This window comes from Juglans microcarpa x Juglans regia, chromosome 3D (genome assembly GCF_004785595.1).
Source record: "Juglans microcarpa x Juglans regia isolate MS1-56 chromosome 3D, Jm3101_v1.0, whole genome shotgun sequence".
In the NCBI taxonomy this organism is placed as follows: domain Eukaryota; kingdom Viridiplantae; phylum Streptophyta; class Magnoliopsida; order Fagales; family Juglandaceae; genus Juglans; species Juglans microcarpa x Juglans regia.
In genome coordinates, this window is record NC_054598.1 from 5504761 (window position 1) to 5532274 (window position 27514).

The window sequence follows — 27514 nt, forward strand, 5'->3', positions numbered from 1 at the left end:
AATCTGGAATATCTGAAGATGCAACTCTACCAATCATTGTACTGCCCTGAAGAAAATAAAGACCATCTGTCTTCTTCCCTGTCATTACCACCAAGAGCCCTTGTAGACTCGAATGACTCTATATGCAGCTAAATACTGATAACCAAAGGAATCAAGAGTACCCAAAATATAAGATTTTTCTTCAAAGATGGAATATGCTGAACATTAGACAAAGTTTTAACGGTTCCATCATACATCTCAATCTCAACTGAATCGATCCCAACAATATCACAAGTCATATCATTCCCCACCAAAACGGAATCACCGTTGACTGATTCATAGGTAGTGAATCAATCTGTCCTAGAATACATATGGAACGTACAAGCTAAATCCATGACCCATTTGTCACCAAAACAACCGTTAGAGCCCATGACTACTAGGACAATATCTGAGTTGTTAGACTGTTCTTCAACGCTAACAACATTGAAGGAAATTCTACCTTCCTTTTTTTTTTTCAATCTGGGGAATTCATTCTTGTAATGACCAAGCATATGACAGTAGTGACATTTAACATTTTTCTGGTTAAATTTAGAGCTATCACTGGAATTTCTCCTGCCCTGATCCGAACTTCTACCACCAGATGAATGTTTTACAAACAAGTCATCGGCTTGATTATCCATCCATTGTACACCCAGTTTTGTTCTCAACTCCTTAGAATTCAAAGCAGATTTACATCTATTAAGGAGATAGTATCTCTTCCATATAATATTGAGTTTACAAAATTATCAAACGATAAAGACAACGAACATAACAAAATTAAATCTTGATCTTCCTCGTCAAGTTTAATATCAATATTATTCATAATGATTTTGTTAAATTCATCGTGATGAACAGACATAAGAGTACCTTCCTTCATTCAGAGAGTGTACAACCGTTGTTTCAAATACAAACTCTCCAGTTTCTTTCAAAAACTCAAGGTGGTCTCTTCATCAGTCACTTCCCGCAAAACTCCATCGGAAAAAGATAACAAGATCGCCTATGTGCTTGTTCTTCCTCGTCCTTTATTGATGTAGATGGTTTACCCGACACCTTCTCCAAGACTTTCGCCAATCCGTGTTGTCGTAGCAAGGCTTTCATCTTGATGTGCCACAAACTAAAACTGTTTTGACCATCGAATTTTTCCACTTCAAGCTTTGTCATAGCCCTCCCTCAAACTTTGTCATACCAGTTTGTTGAGATAAACCAGTTATCAAATGCTAATTTGAAGGAGATGGAGCCAAGTCTACATCGAAGAAGGCCGATAGTGTTAATGAAGAAGATGAACTAAAATGAAGGCCAAAATGTTGTGTATTGTTTAAGTAACAAAGAATTCTTTTAACGGCCTGACAGTGGGGCAGTTGTGGATAGTGTATGAACTGACAAAACTTATTGATAGCGAAGGAGATATCTGGCATTGTGAAGGACAAATATTGAAGGCTGCCCACTACAATGAAAACAGCTGATGGTCCTTAAAGGAGGATCCTTCGAGTGCAATGAGCGAAGCAGTGGAAGACATAGGGGTTGCAATTAGTTTGGATTTGTGCATATTTGTACGCAACAACAAATTTGTGATGTACTTGGATTGGGAAATAGACACACTTGTGGCATTTCTAGTGACCTTTATACCCAGAAAGTAGTGTAAGAAAATCACTGATGAGCAATTTATTTGAATCGGTGACAACAATATCATCAATATATACTAAAACATAAATGCAATCAGAACCAACAATTTGAATAAACAACGATGAGTCAGATTTAGAGCAATGAAAACCAAGCAAGGCTAAACGATCTGTAATTTTAGAAAACTAGGCCATGTGGGCCTATTTCAAACCATAAATAAATTTAGTCAACTTACAAATGTGAGAAGGAAGGTCGAGATTCACAAACTTGGGTGGCTACTGCATGTACACATCTTCTTCGAGGTCATTGTGTAAAACCACATTCTGGATGTCCAATTGGTTCGATCTATTACTCTTTCCTTATGCCTGGTGATGGGCTTGACTACAGGACTAAATATCTCTGTGTAGTAAAGCTCTGGTTGCTAATGGAAACCCTTAGCCACAAGGTGTGCCTTGGACGTTCAAGGGTTCCATCAATCCTACGCTTTGTTTTGAGAACCCACTTCGAGCCAAGGACGTTGGTATTAGAGGAAGAAGACACCATAATCCAAGTATGATTATGGAGTAAGACCTAAAATTCAATCACCATGGTTGCACACCAATCAAGCCATTTTGATGCCTTAGTATATGAAGATGATTCCTCTAGGATTGAAAAGGAGACCGTGAAGGAGAGATAGGGCTTGGGTTGAGGCCATAGTATTGTACCATCTGTGCGAAGACGAGAACAGTGAATATGAGATTTTAAGCAAGTGATCATGGGATAAAGATGAGTATTCGGGAGAGCAGAAGGAGATGGAGCCAAACAAGGATGGGATGAAGATGATAGCAAGGAAAGATGAAGTGATTCAATGGAGGATTTCTTAGAAGGTGAAGATGGTAAGGAAGAAACAGAATAAAGACTAGGGTTTGTTGAAGGGATTGAAATGCTTTGGTTGAGTAGGGATGAGGGAAGGGACGAAAGGATAGAGCACACGGGATGAGGGCCTGAGTTAAGCAGATTAGGGCTTAAAAGCGTGAGACTTGATGTGTTAGGAAACGATGACCCAGATATGGAAATGGAATGTAAGCTGGGCAAAGAAGACATAGGAGACGAGAGTAGAGGAGTGGAAGATAGGTTGAACGACAGAAGGGAGGTGGGTTTAAAAGGAAAGTCTGTTTCAGAAAATATGACATCACGAGATACATAGGTGCAACCTGTAGGTAAGTGTACTCATGAATAGCCCTTGTGATCTGGGCTGTAGCCCATAAAAACACAAAGATGAAACCTAAAATCAATTTTATGATGGTTCCAAAAACTTTTAAAAATTTGTAATCTGGATCTTGTTGAAATAAAATTTAAAAAGCAGATTTATTCTAAATGAGAAGTGTGAGCATGCGATTGATTAAGTAAACGGCAGTTTGAAATACTTCAACCCAGTATTTTTAGGGAACAAAAGCATGAGCCAAGAGAGACAAGCCAGTCTCAACAATGTGACGGTGGCGTCTTTCAACGGTACCAGTTTGGGTATGGGAATATGAACATGTTACTCGATGAGAAATCTCAAATTTTTTTAATATAGAATTAAGGGGTGAAATCCACCGCCCCAGTTTGGTTGTACATATATGACATTAGTGGAAATGTATTACTAACATATCGCAAAAAATCAATAAAAATTGAAGAAGCATTTTATTTTGCTTGAATTGGAAACATCCAAACATATTTTGAGAAATCATCAACAATTGAAAAATAAAAAGGGCATTCTAGTGAGGACAACACATGCGCTGGACCCCAGACATCTAAAAATAAAAGTTAAAAAGGCTGCATAGATCGAAAGGGGGAAGGTGGATGAGGTAATGCATGAGATTTTGTTTGAGCACAAGCAGGACATGGAGACAACATATTTTTATTCAATGTATGAAGATTAAACTAACTAAGGGTAAGATAAGTAGTTTTTGAAGACGGATGCCCAAGACGAGCATGCCAAACTTGAGAAGTGGTTCTTTCGCCTATGAAGGCTTGAGGAGACTCGGTGACTGATGCATATGCTTCCATGCTTATTGAAGCCATCGGTAGGATATAGAGACCATCTTAATGAGACCCCGAAGAAGTTCCACCCGAGTGTGAGAATCCTTCACAAAAAAAAAAAAAAAAAAAAGAGTGAAACTCAAAAAATACTGGATTATCTAAGCCAAATTTACAGACAGAAATTAAACTCTTTGTGATTAAAGAGACATGAAGAATCTTATGAAAAGGGTAATTGCCAAAAGGTGGAGAAATTTGACTGGAACATTCTGTATTGGAAGGGTGGATCCATCTCTTATGCAGACTTGTTCAGGGCCCTTATATGGTGTAGAGTCTAGTGTGAGGTTTGAAAAATTAGAAGTGAAATGATGTGTGGCAGCGGTATCGAGAAACCATGAAGTGGGCAAGGGGTTTGGAGAGGGTAGAGCAATGAAATTAGCTTGAAGTAAGAGGGGTGGAGGTGGCTGGTATGTTTGAGTGAAGCGATAACAACAAGAGAGGGCAGTGTGCCCAGGTTTTTGACAGACTTGGCAGAGAGGACGCGTATCTGGGCAAGAAAAGAAATTGGGTGGTTGACCACCACAGCCACGTCCATGATGCCCACCACAAGAGAAATTATTTCGACCTCTATTTGAGTTATTGAGTAAAAGGGAGGTCGAAGCTGAGTGGCATGTGCGACAAGTGGGATACCAGCCAGAAGAGTCTAATTTTGGTGATTCAAACGAGCTTCATGATTCATAAGGAAACTATAAATCTGTTAGGAAGAAAGGGCATCCAGTCGTGTTGTAATGGCTGTGACTAAGGATTTATAATCTGAGCCGAAACCAGCAATGAGGTAAATAGAAAATTGAAAGATAGAGACGGGTGACCTGCGACACTAAGGGATGCAACAAGAGAGGTTGATTTGTTATAATATTCAGAGATGCTTTCAGAGCCCTTATTAAGGGTTGCAAGCTGGAATTGTGTTTGAATGACATGAGCTGAGGACTGGACAATGTATAAAGTTTGCAATGTAGTCCAGACTTATTGTGACGTAGAACATTCTTAAACATGAAAGAGTACTGAATTTGTAAGAGAATAATTAAAAGCTGAAATAATGAGTTGGTCTTGTAAGAGCTAACGAGAATAATCGGGATTGGACTGATCATTTATGGTGGGAGGAAGAGTGGGGATAGTGCCATCAACATAGCCATACAGCTGATGGCCTTTGAGGAAGGGAGTGATCTATGCTCACTATAGAAGGTAGTTGTTGATGGTGAGCTTGAGAGTGACGAAATAAGAGGCATATGTGGCTTTGGAGGTGTTGAGGGGTGGTGGAGAAGAAAGTGATGATGTTTTTGAGTTTTGACTGTTGGAATCTATTTTGTATTGATTCCATAAAGAAGAGAAGAATAAAAATGTAGAGCATGTGTTTAAGAAAAGGTCTGAAAGATCTATTTCTATTGAAAAGAAATTTCAAGTATTCAAAAGCTACATTTACAATGGTCCAGTGGATTTATTTATACAAGCTACTCAAAATGAAGATGAATTTCAGTTGTACAGAATTTTATTGTAATTTCGTAACTAATCTAGAGACCACCAGTATCAATTCTATTAGTGCATAGGGTGTTCAGATCCAGAATTCTATTGTAAGATTCATTTTGAGGAGATGAATCAGCTGCCTTAATGCGTACCAAGGTACACCGACTGGCAGTCCTTGCCTTTACCATTTTTTTTTTAGTTGCCGTTTACCAGTTAATTACATAGGAAAATTGTTTCCCGTTTATCTTAAATTCTGACTAGATGGATGAAGAAGGTATGACTGCTAGTCTGCTAGAGACCTCTGAGCGTGCGGCTTACGAATTACGAAATGCGAACAATTGGAAGAGGCGAAGACCGCGTTGTCTTATTCAAATTGGGTTGGTAATGGGCTTAATCTACGAAGAGATCAATGGGCTTGGCCTCGATTTTACCAAACTTCCAACTACGGGTCTCATCTAAGTTGTCTCCATAGCAAAATGGGCCACGTCACTCTCGATTCAGTGCTCTTTATAATCTGATATTGAGATTAATTTAATTCAGTCTAATTTTAAATTGAGTTTAATATTTAAATACCAGACTCTCAAATCATTAAATATCACTCAACTCAAAATCACTTTACATGTCGGACCTATAACTTTTTTTAACTCAACACCTCTTTACACGAGGAATCTATAACTTTTTTCAACTTTTCTTAAATGCATCTAAACTCATTTTAACATCTAAATACATCTAAATTTATCTTAGGTGAGTCCTACACAACTCACTCCACCATCTCAATCCATTACTATTCATAAAGAAATCAGCTCAACTCAACATTCAAATGGGACACTCTAGTTGTCAAGTTAATTGCCTGACTTTTTTTATTGCAATAAATTAATTAAAATTAAGAACCCAAACGATGGGAGAAGAAAACTCAAAAACACCCTCAAAGCAGAAAAATATCAAACATAAAATAAAGAAATAGTTCCGGATAGATTGAGTAGATTCCATCTTAATTTCTAGGCATGATGCCAAGGTGTCAACACTAAGGTGTTTTTTTCTCAGTCCAGAGATGAACTAGTGTAATGTGCACTTTTTTTTTTTTAGAATCTGAACGATGATAGCTGTTGAAAAACCAATCCAGCGTAGCCACTTGGTGTTAAAAATGACAAGATAAAAAGTAAAATAAAACGAAATCAATAACATGCTAACACAAAATTTATGTAATTCGGTAATGTGTCGAGTGCTTACTTATACGGAACTACATAAAATTTTATTCAAGATGATAGTCGAATACTAAGTATGGCCGTACGAGAATAATATATATATATATATGAGTAATACTATATACCACACTTACATCTCATTCTTTCGCTTGATTAATTTGCTAGCAACGGGGTCTCATCTTTGTAATAAAACAAAAATGACGAGTTAATACGTACGTAGTGGTTGTATACAATTTTAACACAGTTGTTATTAACAAATAAATGTATTTTTCTGTATTCTCGAGCTGCTAACTTTCCATCATGTCTTCCAATTAAAATAAATAAATAAAAAATCACTTCTGACATTTGTGTTAAATTTATATAATTTTAAATATTCAACAGATATTATGGACTTAGTGTCTAGTAGACCAATGAAATCAATTAAAAACTCGACTTAGCTAGGATTTTGTTTTTAAGGCTGGAATATATACACCTTGACCCAACCAAAAAAGTGTAACATTTGTTCTACATGAGTTTATGGTCATAAAAGTTCCATGTTTTACTTGCCATGAACTTTGGAGCAATGACTTCTGTGCCATGGGCCTATGGAACATTTGTTTAGAAAAATACAATTTTTTTTTTTAAATAAGAAAATTAGAAGCCAACCATGCATTTGAAATGTAAAAATTCTTCAATTTTTTCTATGCTGTCTGTTGCATTTTCTCAGCGACCAAACGCGCTAATGAGAAATGGGAAGCCATTAGGGTTTTTGAATTTAGTGGATAAAAAACTTCAAGAATTACAATGTACATGAAAGAGGTTTTTATGGGGGTTGGGGAGAAGAAAACAACTCATTCGCTTTTGAATTTTAGTGAGGAATTGGGCCAGAAGTCCAAACAAAATTACTTCGACAGATGAAAAAGGCCCAAACTAAAGCTTACTGGGCAACTCACAAGACCAAGGGCGAGTAGGACTGTTACAAAGAAAACTTACGCTTTTACACCGACAAGGAGGAGTGAAAACCGAAGCAAGTGAAAACTGCACCGACATGTTTTTCAAGAGATGATACTGATCGAAATTGACTAATGAAGGGGAATAAAACTGGCTGACGTAGTTTCGGTCTGTTACAGTCGATTCATCGGTGTTCCCATTAATTTACACTTCAAATTAACCCATTAAACAATTTCACAACAAAATCATTATAAAAATTAGAAAAATTAAAAAAACTCTATCTACAAATATCACAACAAAATCATTAAAAGAACCCTATCAACAAACCTCAAATGAATTGTAGATGAGAGAACTTGGAACGACGCAAATGGATGGAGAGAGAAAGAGGGATGGCAATGGAAGAAGAACTCCATCGACAAATCTTAAATAGATCGATGGCATCGGAGAGATAGAGACCTAAGAGGGAGAGAGAGTGGCATACTAAAGAAGTGAGGGGAAAGGGGGGCTCGAGGGGTTAGGGCTTCAGCCCTAATCCAAAACGGCGTCGTTTGGTGTATTAAACCAAACAACATTGTTTCATATATATATATATATATAAATATATATATTTTCAAAATCGTGGGTATAAAACAACGCCATTTAAATCACTTAAGTGAAATAACGTCATTTTACTTAAGATATATATAAAAGTATATATATATATATATATATATATATAATATTGGCCGATTCGGAGATTTGAACTTGGTTCAGACTAGGATCAAATCAGGTGATGTCGGTTTCTTGTATTTCCTACAATTGGCCGAACGGTTCTCTATCAGTTCCAGCAGGTTCCTATACAACCCTACCAATGAGTTTGGAAGGCCCAAGTTGAGGTTGAGGACTTGAATCACATATATGTTTGAGAAATGATAGTTGCACTCATAGAATGCTCAAGTGCCGCACATTTTTTTTTTTTGAAAAAAATGAGTAAATATGAGACTCACATGAAAAACTTAATTTTTTCATGTGGATTCTACTATTTTTCAAAATGAATATGCGACACTTGCACAACCCATAACTATATCGAACATTACTCTATAGGTTTCCACGTACGATATCAATACTTTCTTCTTTTGTTTTTTGGGTAATGTTGGACGACTACCCAACTCTTACAGCTGGGCGACTACCCAATTTATAAGTTTAATCAGAAGATTCGGATCTTGATCATCAATACATATATGATTTACTAGTGAAATATATGTGTAATTATTTAAAAGGTATCGTTAATTTGACTTGTTTTCCATTGCAATTTGCAACGAGGCTCTTACGTGCATATTTAGTCCATCCCTTTTTCCAAGGGGACGTATTAAATCAATCAAACAAACCCATTCATTCACCCACCCACCCACCACCTCTCTATTTAGTATTTTCTCTCCAAGTATCCGCACACCCACTTGGTTTGAATAAGTCATAGCGCACATTTTATCAACAAAAAAAAGTCATAGCACACATGATTCTAAACATTTTGCAAGGCTTCTTCATCATTACTCTGCTCCAAAACCCCGTCCATGTGAGAGGTATTGGAGGTGAAACGTTACTTGCTTCCGTCTTTCCTCTTTTCTGCTGACAACTTGCATATCTTTCTATATTTTTTTATTTATAATTATAAATTATATAAATATTATGTAATTATTTTTAAAAAATAAATAAAATAATGTTTACGCGTAAAATTACTCTCCTCTAAAAAGATCGTACATATCCACCATGACTCAGGAAAGTGTTATTTGTCCTCTAGCGTTGGCCGATTTCCCTCCGTTTTCCAGGCCTTTCATTTTCCAGTTTGAACGTGCAATGTAAGGAGCAATGACAACCACGTTCCTGGCGAATAAAAAATAATTAAAAACTATTTTGATGGCGTGAAACATCGTGTTGTACGTCTTCCCTGTGACAAAGAAAAATATTAAAAAATTAAAATAAAAAACAATTTGATGGCATTTTCCTTTCATCCGCAAGTCAGCATTCCTATTGATCAGTCCCGACTCCCAACCCATATATCATACGTAATTTTTTTTATTTTTCATTTTTTTTTAAGACCAGACTGATGAAATTTATTTTAAAAATTTTTTTCTTATCATTCATTATTTATTTTTTCAAATTTCATATCTTATAAAAACTATCTTCACATCTTATAAAAAATATCATTATATTTTATAAAAAAATTATAAATATAAAATATAAAAAAAAATAATGACTAATACATAATATTTCTCAATTTTAAAAAAAGTGGTAGCCTAACCACACAACAATATCCTAGCAAACAAAATTCACAACATGGCAATCTGTGTTGAAATCTTACAACAGAAATTAGAAAACCCCCACCGAGAATGTCTATTGTGATCCTTTATGTTTTCTCGACAACTTTCAGAATTTGTGATCAAAATCTAAAGACCGGAATTACAATATTTTGTGGATTTATTAAAAAGAATAATGATATATATGTCTCAAATGTATAAATTTTGCATATTTTATAAAAATATTGAGCCTACTATGAAGCACTTTTTTATTTAATGGAGTTCGCATTTTTGCTTATACAAAATATGTGCATTTAAGATTTATCTCCGTGTTACTCTTTTTAAATTCACGCTTTGATGGAAATTTTTTTATTATTCCTATTATATATAGTTATTTTTACATATTTTTTTTATATATTTTATTAATATGATTTATTAAAATAATTGTTAATTAGATTGAAAGAGACTTTTGGAAAAAGAGATTTGAGAAATTTTGTAATTATCAAACAAACAGGGTTGAACTAAAATTGTCCAATCACTATACTCTATGACAGCTAATCATAAGATCGATGATTTGACATAACGCAGCAACCACGTTCGCTGCCTTTCTCGACTTTCGAGAGTTGGTACCGGAAATTTGACTAGTTTAGATTTTACTAAATTTATAATATGCTGCTTTTTTAGGTATTGTTATTCAAACTAACAACTTTTTCCATTGATTATTGATGATCTGGAACCTACAACTCTACAAGTAATATAAGAGTATTAGTATTGATCTATATATTATACTAAATCACTTTTTTCATATATTCATCTTGTCATTTAAATAAAATTTTTACAATAATTTATATATATTTGAGATAAAATAATAATAATTTTTTACTAAAATAAATTTTTTTTATATATTTTATAATTAGCATCTATTACATATATTTGACATTAATAATATAAATATAATAATAAAAAATATAATTTTTTTATATATTATATTAAAAATATAATAAAATGAAAAAAATATATATAATATATTATAATAATAAAATGAATGTAGAAGTGAAGATTTGTTGTGTTGTTGAATGAGGAAGAAAAAGAAAAGATTGTAAGAGAGAGAGTGGGAGGAGAGAGAAATAATTATTAAAATATAATTTGTAGGGTGAATAGTAATTATACAAATTTGAATAAATACTGTTCATAGGTAGCTAAATATTTAGATATGCATAAGTCAATGTGAAAGATTTTAAAATCATATTATGCAAATATGACTTTGTATATGCATATGCATAAACTAATGCTAATGCTCTAAAGAGAGAATAATCATCATAGGATACAGACGCGTAACTAGAAAATTTAGTTTGGGAGGTTAAATTAAGAAAAAATAATTTTAAAGAGATTAAATATAAATTTTTATATAATCTATTTTTTAAAAATATTTTTTAAAACTTAATATCCATCAAATTTTAAGGTTGTTCCGCCATGATACGATACATTCCGTAGCCTATTTTTCATTTTATAATATATATTTTAAAATATGTTAGTTTATAAGGAATTTTATAAAAATATTTTTATTTTAAAATATAATTATACAAAATATTGTTAAAAATAATGTGTATTTATTATTTTAATTTTAATTATTAATTATTTTTTTTAAGAAAATTATTTTAATTTTAATTTTAATTAATTTTTTTAAGAAAATCTGATTTCTACATTCAGCAATAAGAATAATAATTGTGAAGTAACGTACATGAAATTAATCAATTATAGATAATAATAATAATTATTATTATTATTTTTTTTTTTTTTTTTGTGGCTTGCTTAATATAAAGTATACCATGCATAGAGCACTGCCGGACACTCGCTCTCAACACGCCAAAGGTCACGCTCAGGGGAAAAATATGACAAACGCCGGGGAGACTTTTCCGCACTAACGTATTCAAATTGGTTAATCTAAAATATAAATGATTTCTACGAATTTCAAAAATTTTGTGCAAGACTTTGTAAAAAAATGAATTTTATTATTAAAAGATATAAAAAATTATTAGTAAGACTTACTTTTTCATAAAAAATTTACACAAAATTTATCTATTTAAGATTTGTACCTAATATTATTTACAAGATTTTTTTACAAAAATGCTTTGCAAGAATGGGTTTTGATTTTTTATTTATTTAATGATTAAGTAAGTATTTTTTAATAATATTGTAGTTTTTTTTAAATATTTAAATGGATTAAAAAATGCATAAAAAAAGGTCAAAAAAAATAAAAATAAAAAATGGCCTTGTCAGTGACTTTTCTCGTGCTACACCGTCGGTGGGTTAGCCGTCGGTGGGTTAGCCGTATCCATATAAATATATATATATATATATATATATATATATATATCCTTTTTGTAATATCTCTTAACGGGATATTAAACAATTAAAAATAAGTAATTAAAAATAACAATAAATAATTAGTGTAATGTCATCTCTTATATGTATGTGAAAGGATTAGAAGTATCACTACTAAATGTAAACATGTGTTTATTAGTAATGTTAGTTACAATTTTAATATGTATAAGCTACGCATACTTTCTTTTAAAAAAATTAGAGTTTATTATTAAAAATATAATTTTTTTATATAAATCTTATAATTATTCACTTTCTTTAAAAAGAAGATACGAGACTTGCATATCTTAAAATTGTAAATATCATTTATTATATATTATTAGTCACTTCATTAAGTAATATTTACCACCACATTATAATTAGATATTAACCACATAGTTTAATTATAATGATCATAAAGCAAACATCATATATATTATATAGAACCGCGAAAGCAATATAAAATGCTAGAAATGTTAATTGAACGTGCAGATTTGAGATCGGTGAGAAATGAGGCTAGTTTAGTGAAAGATTGGCCATCTAAGAAAATAAAAACCAACAATCCCCGCCCCTCGGTCCCCTGATGGCTGGCAGTATTAGAGGTGTAAATTCAAACCGAAAAATCGGTCCAGACCGGACCGGACTGAACTGGACCGGTTTTAAACCGGTCCGGTCCGGTCCGTGGGATCGGTTCTTAGAATGTGAAAACCGGCTGGTTCCGGTTTTAAGATTTTTCAGACCGGACCAAACCGGTTGATAAAAAATATATATAAAATAATATTTGTATTATTGTATATATAAGTTTTATACAAAATATTATATATATATTAATATATATAAATTTTATATATTATGTATAATTATAAATTTTTATGTAAAATTTTTATATATAATATATATAATTATATATATATATATATATTCATATATGAAATAATTTCTTATTATAATTTATAAATTATTACATAAAATGTTAATCCTAAATCACTAAAAGTTTATAACTAATACTAATATATAACTTATAACTATACCAATAGTCTAATATATTAATAAAAGTATAAAACTGATTTTTTTTAAATCAGTTTTTTTTTTTTAATAAACAAATTTTTAATGACAAATTGTGAAATTTACATTTTAAAAAATTAGAAAACCGGACCAGAAACCGGTAAAACCAGAAGTACCGGTTTAAGAGGGTAACTTGTGCGTAATCGGTTTTGAAAAATACAAAATCAGTACATACCGGTTCGGTCATAGATTTTATCCAAAACCGGATCAGACCGAACCGGTTACACCTCTACGCAGTAGGGTTGTACACCGATAGATTTGGCGTTGGTTTCAGTGTCAAATCGAGACTCCACCAATGTCTGCCATGAGAGATCAGAATCGGCCGAAATCGATCAATTGGAGAGAGAAAATCGATCATATCAACGCCGTTTCACCCATTTAAATAAAACGGCGCCGTTCTATTTAACATATATTCAATATATATATATATAAGAGTCGGTTGGTTCAGCGGTTTTTGAAGGGTTCAAACAGGCGTCGAACCTGTCGACATCGGTTTTTAGCACTTTGTGCCGCATGTCGACCGGTTTCCAACCAGTTGGGACGGTTCCTGTACAACCCTAGCTGGCAGTGGTCTCCTCGCCAGCAGAGCGTCTAATTTAGATTATATTAAATTCAATGGAGGAGGAAAAGGTTGGACTTGGGGATCAAAGTAGGGTATATAAATTCTTGTTATGCCTCCTTCAGACATGCTCACAAGCTGTATCAAGACTGATAGCCTTTAGTCACAGAATTATATAAATAGCCGAGAAGCCAAGTTGCTGCCCCTCTTTACTCAGCGAAAGGGATATAGAAACTTGGTAGAGAGAGAGAGAGAGAGAGAGAGTCTGGTTGGTATAATATATATCCAGAGCTTTCTTAAAGTCGGATCCCCTGCTATATGTGGCTTCTCATTATCCTAAATTGCCCATAATAGTTTGTCTCTTCCTTTCCCCATAAAAGACACTTTTTCCTTGTCAGCCAAGAGTTGTTTAGAGAATGATTAGAAGTTGAAAGTTGGTAGAAGTTAAGAAATAACTAGAGAATGAAGATCCAGTGCGGCGTATGTCACAAAGGGGAGGCCACTGTATTCTGCCCTGCGGATGAAGCTGCTCTCTGTGATGGCTGCGATAACAGCATCCACCACGCAAACAAACTTGCCGGCAAACACACTCGCTTCTCTTTGATCCACCCCTCCCTCAAGGAATTCCCTATCTGCGATATTTGTCAGGTACTCATTCCTCATCTCTTTCTTATTTAATAAGAACAAAGGAATATATGACTTTCTATAACGAATAAAGTTACTTTAGCCAAATTGCCGGTTTTGTTCTACCCAAGCTGGGTGCAAGGGTCACATCTCAGGAGTTTTTGTTTTTTATTAATTTTTTGGGAGATCTTTCTGAGAGATTAAGGGTCGTTAGTGATGTTATTCGTTGTTTCTGCAGGAAAGGCGCGCCTTTCTTTTCTGCAAAGAAGATAGAGCAATTCTATGCAGAGAATGTGACGTCCCAATTCACAAAGCCAATGAACATACCCAAAAACACGATAGGTTTCTTCTCACAGGTGTAAAGCTCCATGCCTCTTCTTCTTTATACCCAACCTCAACATCCTCCAATGGTTCTGAAGCAAACATCGATACTGAGATCAGAAGCCCACAGTCTTCATCAAGAAAGAGACCAGACACTTTTCCTAATGAATTGTTCCTCAGTTCTCCAAGTGGGAATGCAAATCCAACAGCTAGCAAGGTTGAAGAAAATCAGATTAACGACAGTACGGATTCTATTTCAACCAGCAGCATATCAGAGTATTTGATGGAAACTTTGCCGGGTTGGCGAGTTGAAGACCTTCTTGACCCTGCATTTCCTGCCAATGGTTTCTGTAAGGTTTGCAGTACTCCCTACGACATATAAAATGAGAATATTTCGTTCTTTTCCGAGTAGTTTCTATTTTAGAAAGCATCAAGTTTATTTGCTGATATTATTAATAGTTGCAAATAATGCAGAGCTTTGATCAATCTCTCCCGTTAGTGGATCAAGATCTTGAGAGAAATATGGGTTCTTTTCCATCAGAAGATTCGGGCACCTGGATTCCTCAAGTACTGCCTCAATTTCATCTCTTTCCGCAGACTGATTTTCTGAATGGATTCAAGGAATCGGCAAAGACTACTGACGTAAAAATGAGCAGCCAGAAATGGAGTGATGATGGTTTTACAGTACCTCAAATCAATCCTCCATCTAAGAAATCAAGACGCTTTAGATAAAAAGTTTGCTTTTTAAATTTTATATTTGCCAATTCATGTTCAACCTGTTCGTAATCTGCAGATCATCGTCTCTGTGTGGTTAATTCTGGGGTCAGTCAGTGGCTTTGATGTTGTTCACTCGAATTGTTTGTAATCATGTTAAACACCAAAAAAATAAAAAGTTATTCATCTTTTTATTTAATATTCATCTTTCAAATTAAATTATACAGGTAAACACTTTCGTATCTATGATGATCGGGGAAAAGGAGAATATAATATACTTTACATTGCAAGTACAACAACAGCTGTTATTCAAGAAGACCATCTTTACCGTAGTTCCCACGTCCATCAAGCCTAAAAGTACAACTAAAAAAGACGGATTAAATTGTCGTAAAAAGGACTTCTTTCAGATTCAAGGCCAAGGTATTAATCAATTACTTAGATTATACATGTTCATCTTTATATTCATTGTTTTTTTAATTTCGTCAAACTAACCCTTAGGTTAGATATTTTATCCGAGGCTGCAGCCTGAGTTATGCAACTTAAATGAGTAATACTACTCATCATCTTCTCATTATTTTATAATATTGTATTAAATAATTAGAGATTATTTATTATATTTTATTTACAAACCTATGTTCTAATGTCAAATCATAATACGATAAAAAAATAATAATGAAGAGAATTTTTCTGGAAAAAATTGCTCACCTCTTGACTTTGGCCGTTTATGATATCTTTTGAGGCTGAAATAATATAAAAATAGTAAAGCAACAGCTCATAACAATGATGATGATAATAAATGGAAAAGGTCGGTTCCAGACCATAAAACCTCATATCTAAATTCAAACCCAAATCCATAGAAGTGGACGGTACCGAGAGCAACGCCGCCATGGTTAAAGAGGGCAGGAAAGATGCGAAACCGGAGTAGTCACTTTTCTTATTTGCATAAAAATCAATTCCTATTTCTTTGTGGAGTAAATTGTGGGAAAGAAAAATAAGCAAATATTGAAAAGTTCGGCATTGCAAGAGAGGAAAAAAAGATGCTTCTTACGGAAGCTTACATCATTTTTATATACACGGTCATGAATTTAAAGTCACAGCTAACACCATTCCGCTGCTTGCAAAAAATCAAAGCATGATTCTGCACCTGAAAGCTTCAAATTTACTTTTTTATTTTTTTTTTCTGTTTTTAAATATGAATTTACCTTTTGGATAGTTACAAACAAGCAATCTAATAAAAGAATTCGCTCAGCTGTTGCACGGAGATATCACAAACATTTAAATGATGACAAACCTGCAAGTAAACAATAGAATATAGTGTGATCGAAACAAACAAATGTTAAAAAAACCGGTTTGCTATTTTACGAAGCTATTGTGATAGTCATTTATGACGTCCGTGGCATGGAAGGCAAATCTATGCCCTTTTGTGGGGACAGATTCCAAGAACAACAATCACTTATCCCTAGTTTGTGAAAAAAATATATTTAGTTCAATGGGTCCACTTATCAGATTAAAAAGGTAAATAGAACATATTTGAGTAACTGCGTTACCTTCGTTTGGTGGGTTGGAAAAGCAATGTCAAGAAGTAAATGCAAAAAGCCTATCTGAAATTTTTGTGCGACAAAGTGGACACTCGGAACAGGCTAGCGAACAAGATTTACACACTGCAAAAAGGTAAAAGTAGATGTTGATATGAATAATGACAAGCACTTAGGAGGGAGAGTTGGGGGGGGGGGGGGGGGGGGGGGGTGTGGGGGTTCAAATCACTTACAACAAAAGTGCCGACAGGGGAGAAGAATTGCTGCAGTTGGTGATTCAAAACATACTTTACAAGTATGGGAATTGGCATCGCCATTTCCCAGGTACTTGAGCTCCTTTTCCTTGATCTCTGCATTCGCGCCTGAAAGCATAAAAAAGGGTCCATAACATAACTACCCCAAGAAGGCCATGGATGGTAAAAAAGTATCATTCAAAGCAACTTCTTTCTGGACAACCCAACATCTTTGAACTCAAGTAGATTCCACTTTGTCAGGCTTCTCTAAGAACAACCTCAGAAAGTTTCACCAACATCTGATTTGAACATGTTAGACAGCATAACATGAGGGGATGCCGTGACTTTGCACGGCATAAGCATTTCAGGGGGCACGGTATCATGTCAAATGAAAAAAGTTGTCCTTGATCTTGGTTTAGATAAATAATTATACTTTCAAAGCATATTTTTCAAACTTCAGGGGAATGAAGTTTAGCACAGTAATGTCAGCAGATCAACGTAGAAAACGGTACCTTTAGGCGAACAACTAGAGGTTCTTCCTTAGGAATTTCATCAGCTGGATTTGAAACACCCAATACTCCTCTATCATCAGGAACAGGATTACTTTCAATTTCATTTGGTTTTACATCACTAAGATATTCCGTTCCCTCACCATTCCTCTCATTGGCGTTCAACTCAGGAATAACTCCCCCCTCTTTCTTCAACTTAGCAACAAGCACCCACATGTTTGCTAAATCATTTTCTAAAGCCTCCTCCCTTTTCTTTGCCTCTTCAATCTTTTTCCGACACTCATCTTCAATGAATTCCTTTTCAGCTAAGGCAGCCTCAAGCACTGCCTCCCTTTGTTTCCTTGCCTGCAGTTCCATCTTTAGATCATCATGATCAAGATTCCATGACTCAAAGTCATCACAGACCACTCCAGAAATTTCGTTAGCACGGCCAGCTAGCCTCCCTTTCCTTACAGTTCTTGTTCCATCATTGAACTTGCGGTTGACACCATTCACAGTTTGCATAGCAGCACTTCTAGAATGGGCCAACTCTCGGGCAGCCAACAACTCTTTTTCAAGTTTTGCATTCTGCAATGAGAGCTTTGTCACTTCACCAGCCAAATTCTTCAGCTCTACAGCAGCAGCAGAGGCCAATTCTTTGGCATAAGAAGCTTCCTCAGCCAATTTCTGGTTCTGAACACGTAAACCACTGTTCTCCTCCGAAAGCTGAACATGTTCCAGCTTAAGTTTCTCATTCTCACTTTCCTGTCCAAACAAACAAAGGCAAGAATGAGTTCCAAAAGTGCAAGCCCTTGCCAAAATCAGATTGAAAGATAAGGAAAGTGCTTTAATAGACGACGTCATTTTGAATCAAATAATTGCACAGATTTTTTTTTTTTCAATGCAGTACTGGGCATAAAACCATTAATCCATCAAAAGTGGCATAAAATCTGGAAGTACTGAAATTTCAAGTCCAAAGAATGATCGTATTGATTTTATAAATTAGTCAAAAAGAGAGAAAAAGAAACATACAAATAAGGAATTTACCATACTACCATATGAGAAGATATGCATGTGTGCAAGCTAAGGAAAATAAACTAATACATGAGTGGATTTCAATTATAGTAGAATACTTGATAGGTGCTAACCCACCAACAGCCCACTGAATCCATCTAGCTATTATGATCCAAAATAAGTGCCAAGTAATCACCTGAGACTGAATTTTCTTTCTGAGCTCATCAATATATACATCAGATACACACTGTTCTGAAGACATTGATGATTTACCACTAGTGAATGAGACCAAACGCTGCTCAAGAATATTCACTTTTTCTTGCAATTCCTTGTTCTCCAAAGACTGAAAATAATGAGATAATTAACTTTAATAACTTGAACTATGTACAAAGAGGAAAAAGAGTCAATGTGGTCAACATCTCTATTGACTAAAGGGCTAGCAGCATCCCCAAGCAGCCAAAGATAAGCATGAAGTGAAAATAAATCAATAAAAATAACTAAACAAAACAGAAAGACGTTCAGACCTTATTCTGCAGCTGTTCCTGGAGGATACGGTTGTCTGCTGATTTTATCTGTAGTATCAATAAAAAATCATCTTAATTAAAAGATAAGAAGAATATTTAATGATATCCAATTCATACCGTCCAAATATATCTCATGAACTCAAAACTGAAACTCTATATAATCATAAAAGAGTTGTAAACAAGTTTTGGGAAATAAAGAGCAGTACTCGACCTCCTCACACCCCCTCTACAGTGGCACAAATACTAACCTCCAATTCAAAGCCTTTCTCATTACACTGGGTCATCAATCTCATAACAGTCTGTCACAACACAAGGAAATATATATAAATTACTATAAGTTAGCAATAATAAATAACTAACAAATAATCATGTAGAATAGAATAGTATTAGAGAATAACCACAGGGATGAAGAGACTTGAGACTTACCTGCTGCATTTCAACCAATGATGCATTAGCAATTGAAGCTTCACCACTCTCAATAATACGCTGCTCTAAGAGCCTCATTTGCCTCCTCTTTTCTTGGATCTCACGTTCCAAGTTTTGAATCTGTATGAAAGAAAGCACAAAATTTAATAGGGTCTTTGGGGGAAGAACGATGCACTACGATGCTTGAATACATCAAATTTGGTTATATTGTTTTCATTAATTTACTTTTCATAGTCTCACACAGCTTTCTAACCTTTAAACAAGACCCAAAAAATAAACAGAATTCATGAACAAGACAGATTTAAATATTACTACTTTTTTTATCGGTGATATTACTAAATTTTTCATGAGGATATCAAGGTAGCTAGCATTGCAGAACTTAGTGCTCATTGCTAACAGCTATATTTTCTCCACATTATCAATAGATCCATAATGCCAAAACAGAAATAGCAAACATCCTACTTTGTTTTTTGTTGAAAGAACTTTTTCAAAATAGTCAGCAGCACTTTTAACCAACTTAATTGCACCAATATGCAGTGTGGCTCTAAAACAGAATAAAAGAAGGATATACCTGAGTTTTTGAGCTATCAGGGTCATTTACAGACTGTTCTACCAAGCGCTTAAGGGTGCTGGTGCCAAATGCAATTTCTCCAGCAAGCATCTTAACTTGCTCAACAAGAAGGTCCATCTGATCTGACATAGTCATCCCACCCTGTAATTCCATATGGTAAGCATCCATATTCATACATTATCTTCACATAATATAAACTAGGTATTTAACATAAACCCAATAAATTATACATATATAAATTGATGTCATTTAGAGATATTACTTTTTGCATCAGGAGATAGAATCCATGGCAAAATGCATTTACTATACACTCTAGGATAATTTCTGATTTACTATACACTTTAGAATAATTTCTGAAAGAGACCTAAGATTCTTTAGGATAATTGAAAGTATAAAACGCAAGGGGAGAAACAAAATGCCCTAATTCTGGGAACTATGTGCATAAGAGAGAGTTAAGATCTTTTATAGGGTCTTCAATCTTCAGAAACAGATAGCATGCTCACATGGTCTTCCATTAGCATAGGAAAGGAAAAACCTACATGCACATAGTGAAGTAATTCTTTAAATAAGACTGTATGCTATATGTTGTAGATAACAAAATCAATATATAAACAAAGCATAACAGAACATACTGTTACCAATTTTGAACCACTGATAAGTTCACCGGCTTGAGTTGATTCAGTAATTGCACTGCCAGAAGGTGACAGTTCTTCACTCCACTTGCTGGAAGATCTTCTGTGTTTAAAATCAAAAGAAGCATCTGCTGGAGCTGCTGAGGCAGATGATATAGAATCTTTCTGATTCTCACCTTCTAAAAGCAAAGGACCCTCTCGCAACACATCGAATTTCTGATGAAAAAAAGGTCATTGAAGAGCACTGGGTTCACATTTTAAAACTGGAGAACAAGAATTACAAAGTCTATGGTGAAAGAAAAACAAAAACAAAACAAAATGGTTCCTTTAAAAGGGCAGGTGGGGGCTATTATTCTGGAAAGAACACAACCACACATAAAAATAAAAATATAAAATATAAAAAAAGAAGTATATCTCTACTATGATAAGTTCAGCAATCAGGCACTTGTTATCATGAACTTGATCTATCATATAAAAAATTGTTCGAATACCTTTATTTATTGCCAAATTTTCAACAAAAAGGTCACATGCGGTCTCCTTTTTATAAAATAAACACCATTCAGATCAAATAGAAATATTCTTCTCACAACTTTGGAGTGGAAACACAAAAGCACCGAACGGACAAGCAGAAATCTTGCCTTTATTTACATGACTGAGTATTGAGAGAGAGAGAGAGAGAGAGAGAACTCACATCATCCTCACCAACAGAGTAACTCCTTTGATGACTGGGAATATCTCCTAAATATCCAGGAATTGTATTCTTTGAAGAGACAAGTATGAGCTTCGTTAGTCTCTGAATTCTACTCATAAGAGCAGCCTTGGCTTCCTCTTCTTCCTCCAATCTCGATTGCATTTTCACTTGACCTTCTTCCAACTGCTCAATCAACAAAAGATGATGGCCAGTAAATATTTTCATATATCGAAATTAGAAAAGCTACATCATATAAATTTGATAAGATTAAGGAAGGGGGGTGGGAAGGAAACCTTCTGTTTTAAGGTCATAATCTCCTCATGATTGATCCCGACAAGCATCCCCCTTTTTAGCTGATCAAGTTCTTGCTTGAGGATTGAAATTTCTCTTTGATACTTCTTAATCAAAGATTTTTCATCAATAATCTGAAACATTATTTTTCAAAAAACAACTTAGCGCAAGCTTGACTTGCTTATAACTGGACATTGCCAATAGAGCTTTTTATGTTAAGATAAAGTTGCAACACACCTTATTACGTGAGGCAAAGATTTCCACTCGCTTCGCCCTGCTTGCAAACTTCAATGTATTATGAGTTTCCTCCATGTTGCTTGATGCAGGAGTAACTGTACATATAAGCTGGGAATATACAACGACATTTGCAGAAGGACCAATTAGCGCCATTACATAATGATTCAGATTGACAAGTGTATTCCATGGTGACAAAAACCATTAAATAACAAAAACAATCACATAATTCAACTTACATTATGGTGCAAAACACCATTTTTAAAGACTTGAATGTATAAGTTTCCAGCAAAAAAGTACAATTTTCAAAAGGCATTTTTTTCAATAACAAACCTATGTCACATCTGAAACTCACCGAGACATGTCCGTGCCCACTCAATGAAGATTGCAAAAGGCGAGTAAGCTTAGAATCTCTGTAAGGAACATGAGATGCCTTCCCCTCACTAAGTTTTCCAATTACCTTCACATTGCAACCATGCAAGAGCATTAAGAACTTTTGAGTAGTGATGCATATACATAGGATATTGACAAAGGAAGAAGTGCAAACTTTGCTCAGCAAAAGGTCAAAATAGGAAAATTACTTTCTGCGATCACACCTAGAAGTATATCTAATGGTATCATTGATAAGCTAGAAAGCATAAACCCATCGGCAACCAGTACTCCTAGATGGTTAAGGGGATGTGCCTCAAGGATTGGCATTATCTTAAAAAGGAGAAAGTAGAGATTGCAATTTATGCAGTTTATGTTCTTCTATATACTTCATGTGTACGTGGGCTATGCCTATTTCATTCATATCAATAATATTTATCTCTTACTTATCAAAAAAAAAAAAAATTACGCAGTTTATGGATCAAACAGAAGGCTACACTAAAAACAATTTTAGTTGGTATTTTACATCTAAAACTGTATAACACCTACCGTTCCAAGAGTTAGAAGGCTTTTGTTTATGTAAGATCCTTCCTTTCTCCGCAGTCCAGTTGTTTCAGTTTTTGAGCTCTCGGATCCAGCTAGATCAATCAAATTCTGAAAAACAAACAACAATGAGCAAAACCATGCACTTAAGAAATATATTCTATTTCTCTTGAATTACAAATGATTTTAATCATACAAGTTGAGAAAAGATCACTCCATCGTATTCATCACCATGGTCACTACTTTCAATCATCTGCAAATGCATGCATCAAAGAGTTAGAGAGAGAAAGCAAGAAAGAATTGAATCTTGTGACAAAAATATTTTTGATAAGTAAACAAATTGGAGGGGCATGCAATCTTGTGACAAAAAATATAGCACCAATGATGTCTTTTACTAGTATATGTAAATTGAAGCAACTACTTGCAGGCAGTGACTACAATCTAAATTCTCTTTTACGAGTCATCTATATAAGAACTCCCCTACTTTGTCCTTTCAAAAGAGAAGAAAACAGAATTATTATAAAAATTATCAAATTACAAGCATGGCATACCTGAATTAAGTCTATTTTTTTAAAATTCTAAACTATTACCCTCCAAGTTTTCAAACCAATATTTGAAAAAATATCCCTTTTTTCAAATGTAACATATCAGCCTGTTGAAATTTCATATCAAGCTATCCTGCATCTGGGCTAGATTGGTCACATTGGTAAGGGCTTGCAACTTCTGCATATAAGGACATATAGCCACCTCAAGATTTTAACACTACTAGCACTCTTTTTCTATGATCTAACTTTCCTTATGAATGGAAATCCAATTCCGTTTTTTATTTTTTTAATCAAAACCAGATGTAGGAAGATCCATTTCTTTTTTTTGATAAGTAAACAAATTATAATACTCCAAGAATAGGCCTAGCCCAGTATATGCAAGCGACTGTAGGAAGATCCATTTCTGAAGTACGAAGCCCCTTTGGCATCTCAAATGGATCACACGTCAGATGCTTACACCATATTTTCTAAGGTGAATATCTTGATATCAACAAGCAACATGTGTTTGTGTGCTCACAAGTGAGAGTGGATAGTTTAGTCTTTTAACATCTCAAAATAATAATATGAAATACCATATCCTCCCACAATCTTTAGCTCAATTAACACCCTCTTCCATCATAAGAATGAAATGGATGGGGCAGTAATAACTCCAAGGCCCACTAGATTTACTGTAACTTACCAACAAAAATAATGAAATACTAGACTCAAATTGTTCCTGTTAAGTTGGCATAAATACTTAAGGCAACAGAGGTTATTCAATTACACTCAGAATGTTTACCAGTGTAAATATGGTGTGGCTTCGGCTACTCAACAGATTGAAATTATTTGATCCAACATGACGGTGCTCTGCCATTATCGTGTGCAAATTAAAAGCTCAGCAAAGAAAACCTTAATCTGTGACTCATGTTAAAAGAAAAGGACAAAATATAATATAGAGATAGCAGGAATAATCGGTATAATTACCTTCCCCAGCAGCAATAAAAGAAAGTGCATGCCCAGGAGATAAAACAACTTCTTCCTTTATACCCTCAACATAGGTTCCCTGATACATAACTTCTACATGAGAACAATATATGAAATTCAACTTCTACATGAGAACAACATATGAAATTCAGCAAGTCATGAATAAAAAATAAGAATTTTTGGGAAAACATGAGTGGGAAACCTGGGCATCTTCTCTAACGCGCAAGTTCTGACCCGTTGGATCAAGCAAGTCATTTATCACCTGATATCGGAAATAAAAATGGCACCGTAAATCACATAACTTTCACTTAAAAATCGCGTATTGATTCCAAGTGAAAAAAAAGTCCCAAACTCGAAAAGTAAATAAAGAATCATGATTACAGTAGAAAATCATAACTGTAGCACTTACAAGGGAGATTGAACAACATAAGACAAAATAAATTCAAACCTAAAATTTAAAAATAAAATGATATACCACATCTCAAACTGGGAAACTCATCTTAGTGCTACTGACCTCGTTATAGATTTCAAGATATGACACACGAAGTAAGAACTCTCTTCCTGGAGTCTGAAAAGAGAATGCAGTTAGCCATCCATGCATAAATTATCGGTTAGAAAAAGTGTAAAAAAATCTATGACATGAAGGAGAAGTCAAATTAGTGACTAATGAATGTCAACTACTAATAAAGAATAATGCTTCCATGGCCCTACAGAGATATCAAGTAACTATGAAGAACAAACATAAGTATATCCAATTCTAAAAAGATAGAAATCTCACAAGGGCAGAAGGAAGTGCAGCTATTTAATTAAAGCAGTAAGAGGATAACTGGAGAACACCGTCATTCAATTAGTTATGTTATATGGACAGTTGAACACTTACATCTTGGATAATGCTGAAAACATCCTTTATTGCCAGTGGTATAATACCTGGAGAATTGTGATCTCCCTGTGCAAAGTCATATAAGAAAAATGTCAAAAGCAATAGTTGAATGGCATATATTGGACGGTACTGTTTGGTAATGGGTGCTGTGAACATACTAGGAGTGAAAATATAAGTTGCAAACTATTGAAATAAAAAAAGGAACTTCACCACCATGTCATGTGGCAGGAGCATACAGCTACAACACTAGATAAATTCTAAGCATGACATTTGCCCATACTTTAAAGCATAGTATACACAGAAGTACGTATTAAAGAAGAAGATCTTCCAATTCCATTTTTATTTTAAACATTACTCAGGCTAGATCCTATCCTACATTCTCCTATGACTTCTAATATTCCATCAAAGGGATCCTAGCAGGAGTAATATTAACTTTCTTCATAGTGAGCAGCAGACCAGCAAAAGAACTGTGGCGGTTAACATCTGTATGCAATAAACTCAAGTGAATTGAACCATTGACGCATCAAACAATTCTGTTTTCATAATGAATTTACTCCAGCATTGCAATTTTAACAAAACATAGCTATCTTAAAAGAAAACATATTATTTGTTAAATTGCAAATTTCTTTCGCAGATTTCCCAATCAAGCAATTTTAAATTCAATAATAAAGTTGCCCATGAACAAATGATTAATGTGGTCAACATAACCCTTGGCTAGAAGCAGGGTTTTACTCAATAATATTGGGCAACAATTCGAGTTGAAGCACAGCTATAAATTAATATAGTTCATTACGTTAAACCTTGACACTTGCATGCATAGTGTCTGTCTTAACACGTAAAACCATGGGCAAAAACAGTCCATTCGTTAAACTGTGATACTCACATGCATTGTGTGCGTCTTCCCACTACTTGTAACGCCATAGGCAAAAACAGTTCCTGCATCATCAGAGCGCAACAATTAAGGCACGCAATTTTCTGTATCCAGTTAGTACCACTCAAGTCTTCCCGTAAACTAATTTGGTTCAATTAAGAAACGCCAACTTCAATTCAGCTAACTTTAATCTTTTGACTGGCACTAAATCACTACTTATTTTAGGCAGCTCTTCACTAAAATCGTTAAAATGTTTCAATACCAAATATCATTTTGCTTGTAAGTAAAACGGTGTCTGATTTTCATACTCGCAAAAATATTCCATACCATTAACACCTTCCATTGCAGCCTTGACAACAGGCTTAGCCGCTACTTCATATACTTCTTGTGAAACCGTATGCGGTCCAAAAACCCTATCTGCCACAATTAACCATCCCCAAAATCCAAAATCAAAATCCCCAAATTCCTACATCAAACGCAAATTCAATTTAAGACCAATAGTTCACATTTGTAATTGCACACATTAGCTTAAAGTTCAAATTCTAAATTGCCAAAACCGAAAATCAATACCAAATGCATAAGCTGTAGCTGGATTATACTCGTTCCTCACAAGTTTATCCCCGTCCGCGTACCACGCGATCTCGTCCCCTCTCTGGTACTCCCTCTCACTGCAACCACAGGTATCAAGACAGCAAACTATAACGATCGCATTACAAAATAATCACAACTCTGAAGCAAATGATTTCGTTTCTTTGGATCTGATGCAGTACGTTCGGATCCATCATTACCTCAATGGCCTGAACCGAATCGTCACCGAAATGCTATCTCCAGAGCTCGGCGAATCGACCGGCTCTGCAATTAACTCGTCCGAAGCGAACCCAACCGGAGAGTGATTATTGTAGGCATGCGACCCGTAATACATTGAATCTGAGCGGCTGCGACTCGGGGTCATGGATCGGGAGCCAAGCCCACTGCCCGAATTGTAAAACGAAGCCGCAGAGGAAGAGCACGAGCGAGGTACGATACGGCTGTTCATGAAAGAAGAGGAGGATGAGGACGACGAGTACGGTGTCGAGGGCTTGCGGTGCGAGAATGGCGACCGGCTCCGTGCTCGGGAGGACGAGGCCATAGAGTCGAATCACTAAGCAGGTGACTCGAACAAAGAAATACAAAAGCAAAAGAAGCAGAAGCGGAAGCAGTGAAGAAGAAGAAGAAGCAGAGGAAGAGCATAGGTAGAGTGTGTCAGAGCGCTCACATGCCTTGGGAATCAAAAGCAAACAGCATTGTTTTTTTTTCTTTCTTTCTTTTAAGTTTGACACTTTAGCTATTCCTTACTGTCTGTGTGTGGCACACAGACCCACAGAGAGAGAGAGAAAGAGAAGAGGGTGGGAGGGGGGTGTATCGTCTTCTTTAAGACGAGAGTTGCACACAGAGAGAGATGGAAGGTTTGATTTACGATGATTAAGCTTAAAACTCGGTTTTGGTTTAGTTG

The 27514-nt window shown here is 34.9% G+C and overlaps 2 protein-coding genes across 3 annotated transcripts; one reads left to right on the top strand and one right to left on the bottom strand.

The window, feature by feature from the left end:
• Window positions 1-13780: 13780 nt before the first annotated feature.
• On the top strand, window positions 13781-15397 carry LOC121255772 (B-box zinc finger protein 20-like). Of its 2 annotated transcripts, none has more exons than XM_041156271.1 (3): window positions 13781-14201; window positions 14416-14848; window positions 14973-15095. In XM_041156271.1, coding segments are annotated over exons 1-3 (621 nt in total). In that variant the 5' UTR covers window positions 13781-14015; the 3' UTR covers window positions 14975-15095. The 2 variants fall into 2 exon arrangements, with proteins under 2 accessions (XP_041012205.1, XP_041012204.1); XM_041156270.1 differs by having other exon boundaries at window positions 13783-14201; window positions 14416-14853; window positions 14973-15397.
• An 807-nt stretch (window positions 15398-16204) lies between these two features.
• Window positions 16205-27454, bottom strand: LOC121255771 (kinesin-like protein KIN-7D, mitochondrial). The gene is given in 26 exon segments (XM_041156269.1): window positions 16205-16503; window positions 16760-16873; window positions 16981-17100; window positions 17103-17109; window positions 17493-18233; window positions 18679-18825; window positions 19007-19054; window positions 19255-19305; window positions 19433-19552; window positions 20004-20144; window positions 20636-20851; window positions 21327-21509; window positions 21620-21751; window positions 21855-21962; window positions 22207-22311; window positions 22770-22874; window positions 22960-23016; window positions 24087-24154; window positions 24272-24350; window positions 24474-24533; window positions 24786-24839; window positions 25152-25217; window positions 26035-26087; window positions 26350-26439; window positions 26593-26690; window positions 26811-27454. Coding segments are annotated over 25 exon segments (3276 nt in total). The 5' UTR covers window positions 27152-27454; the 3' UTR covers window positions 16205-16503; window positions 16760-16787.
• Window positions 27455-27514: the final 60 nt, after the last annotated feature.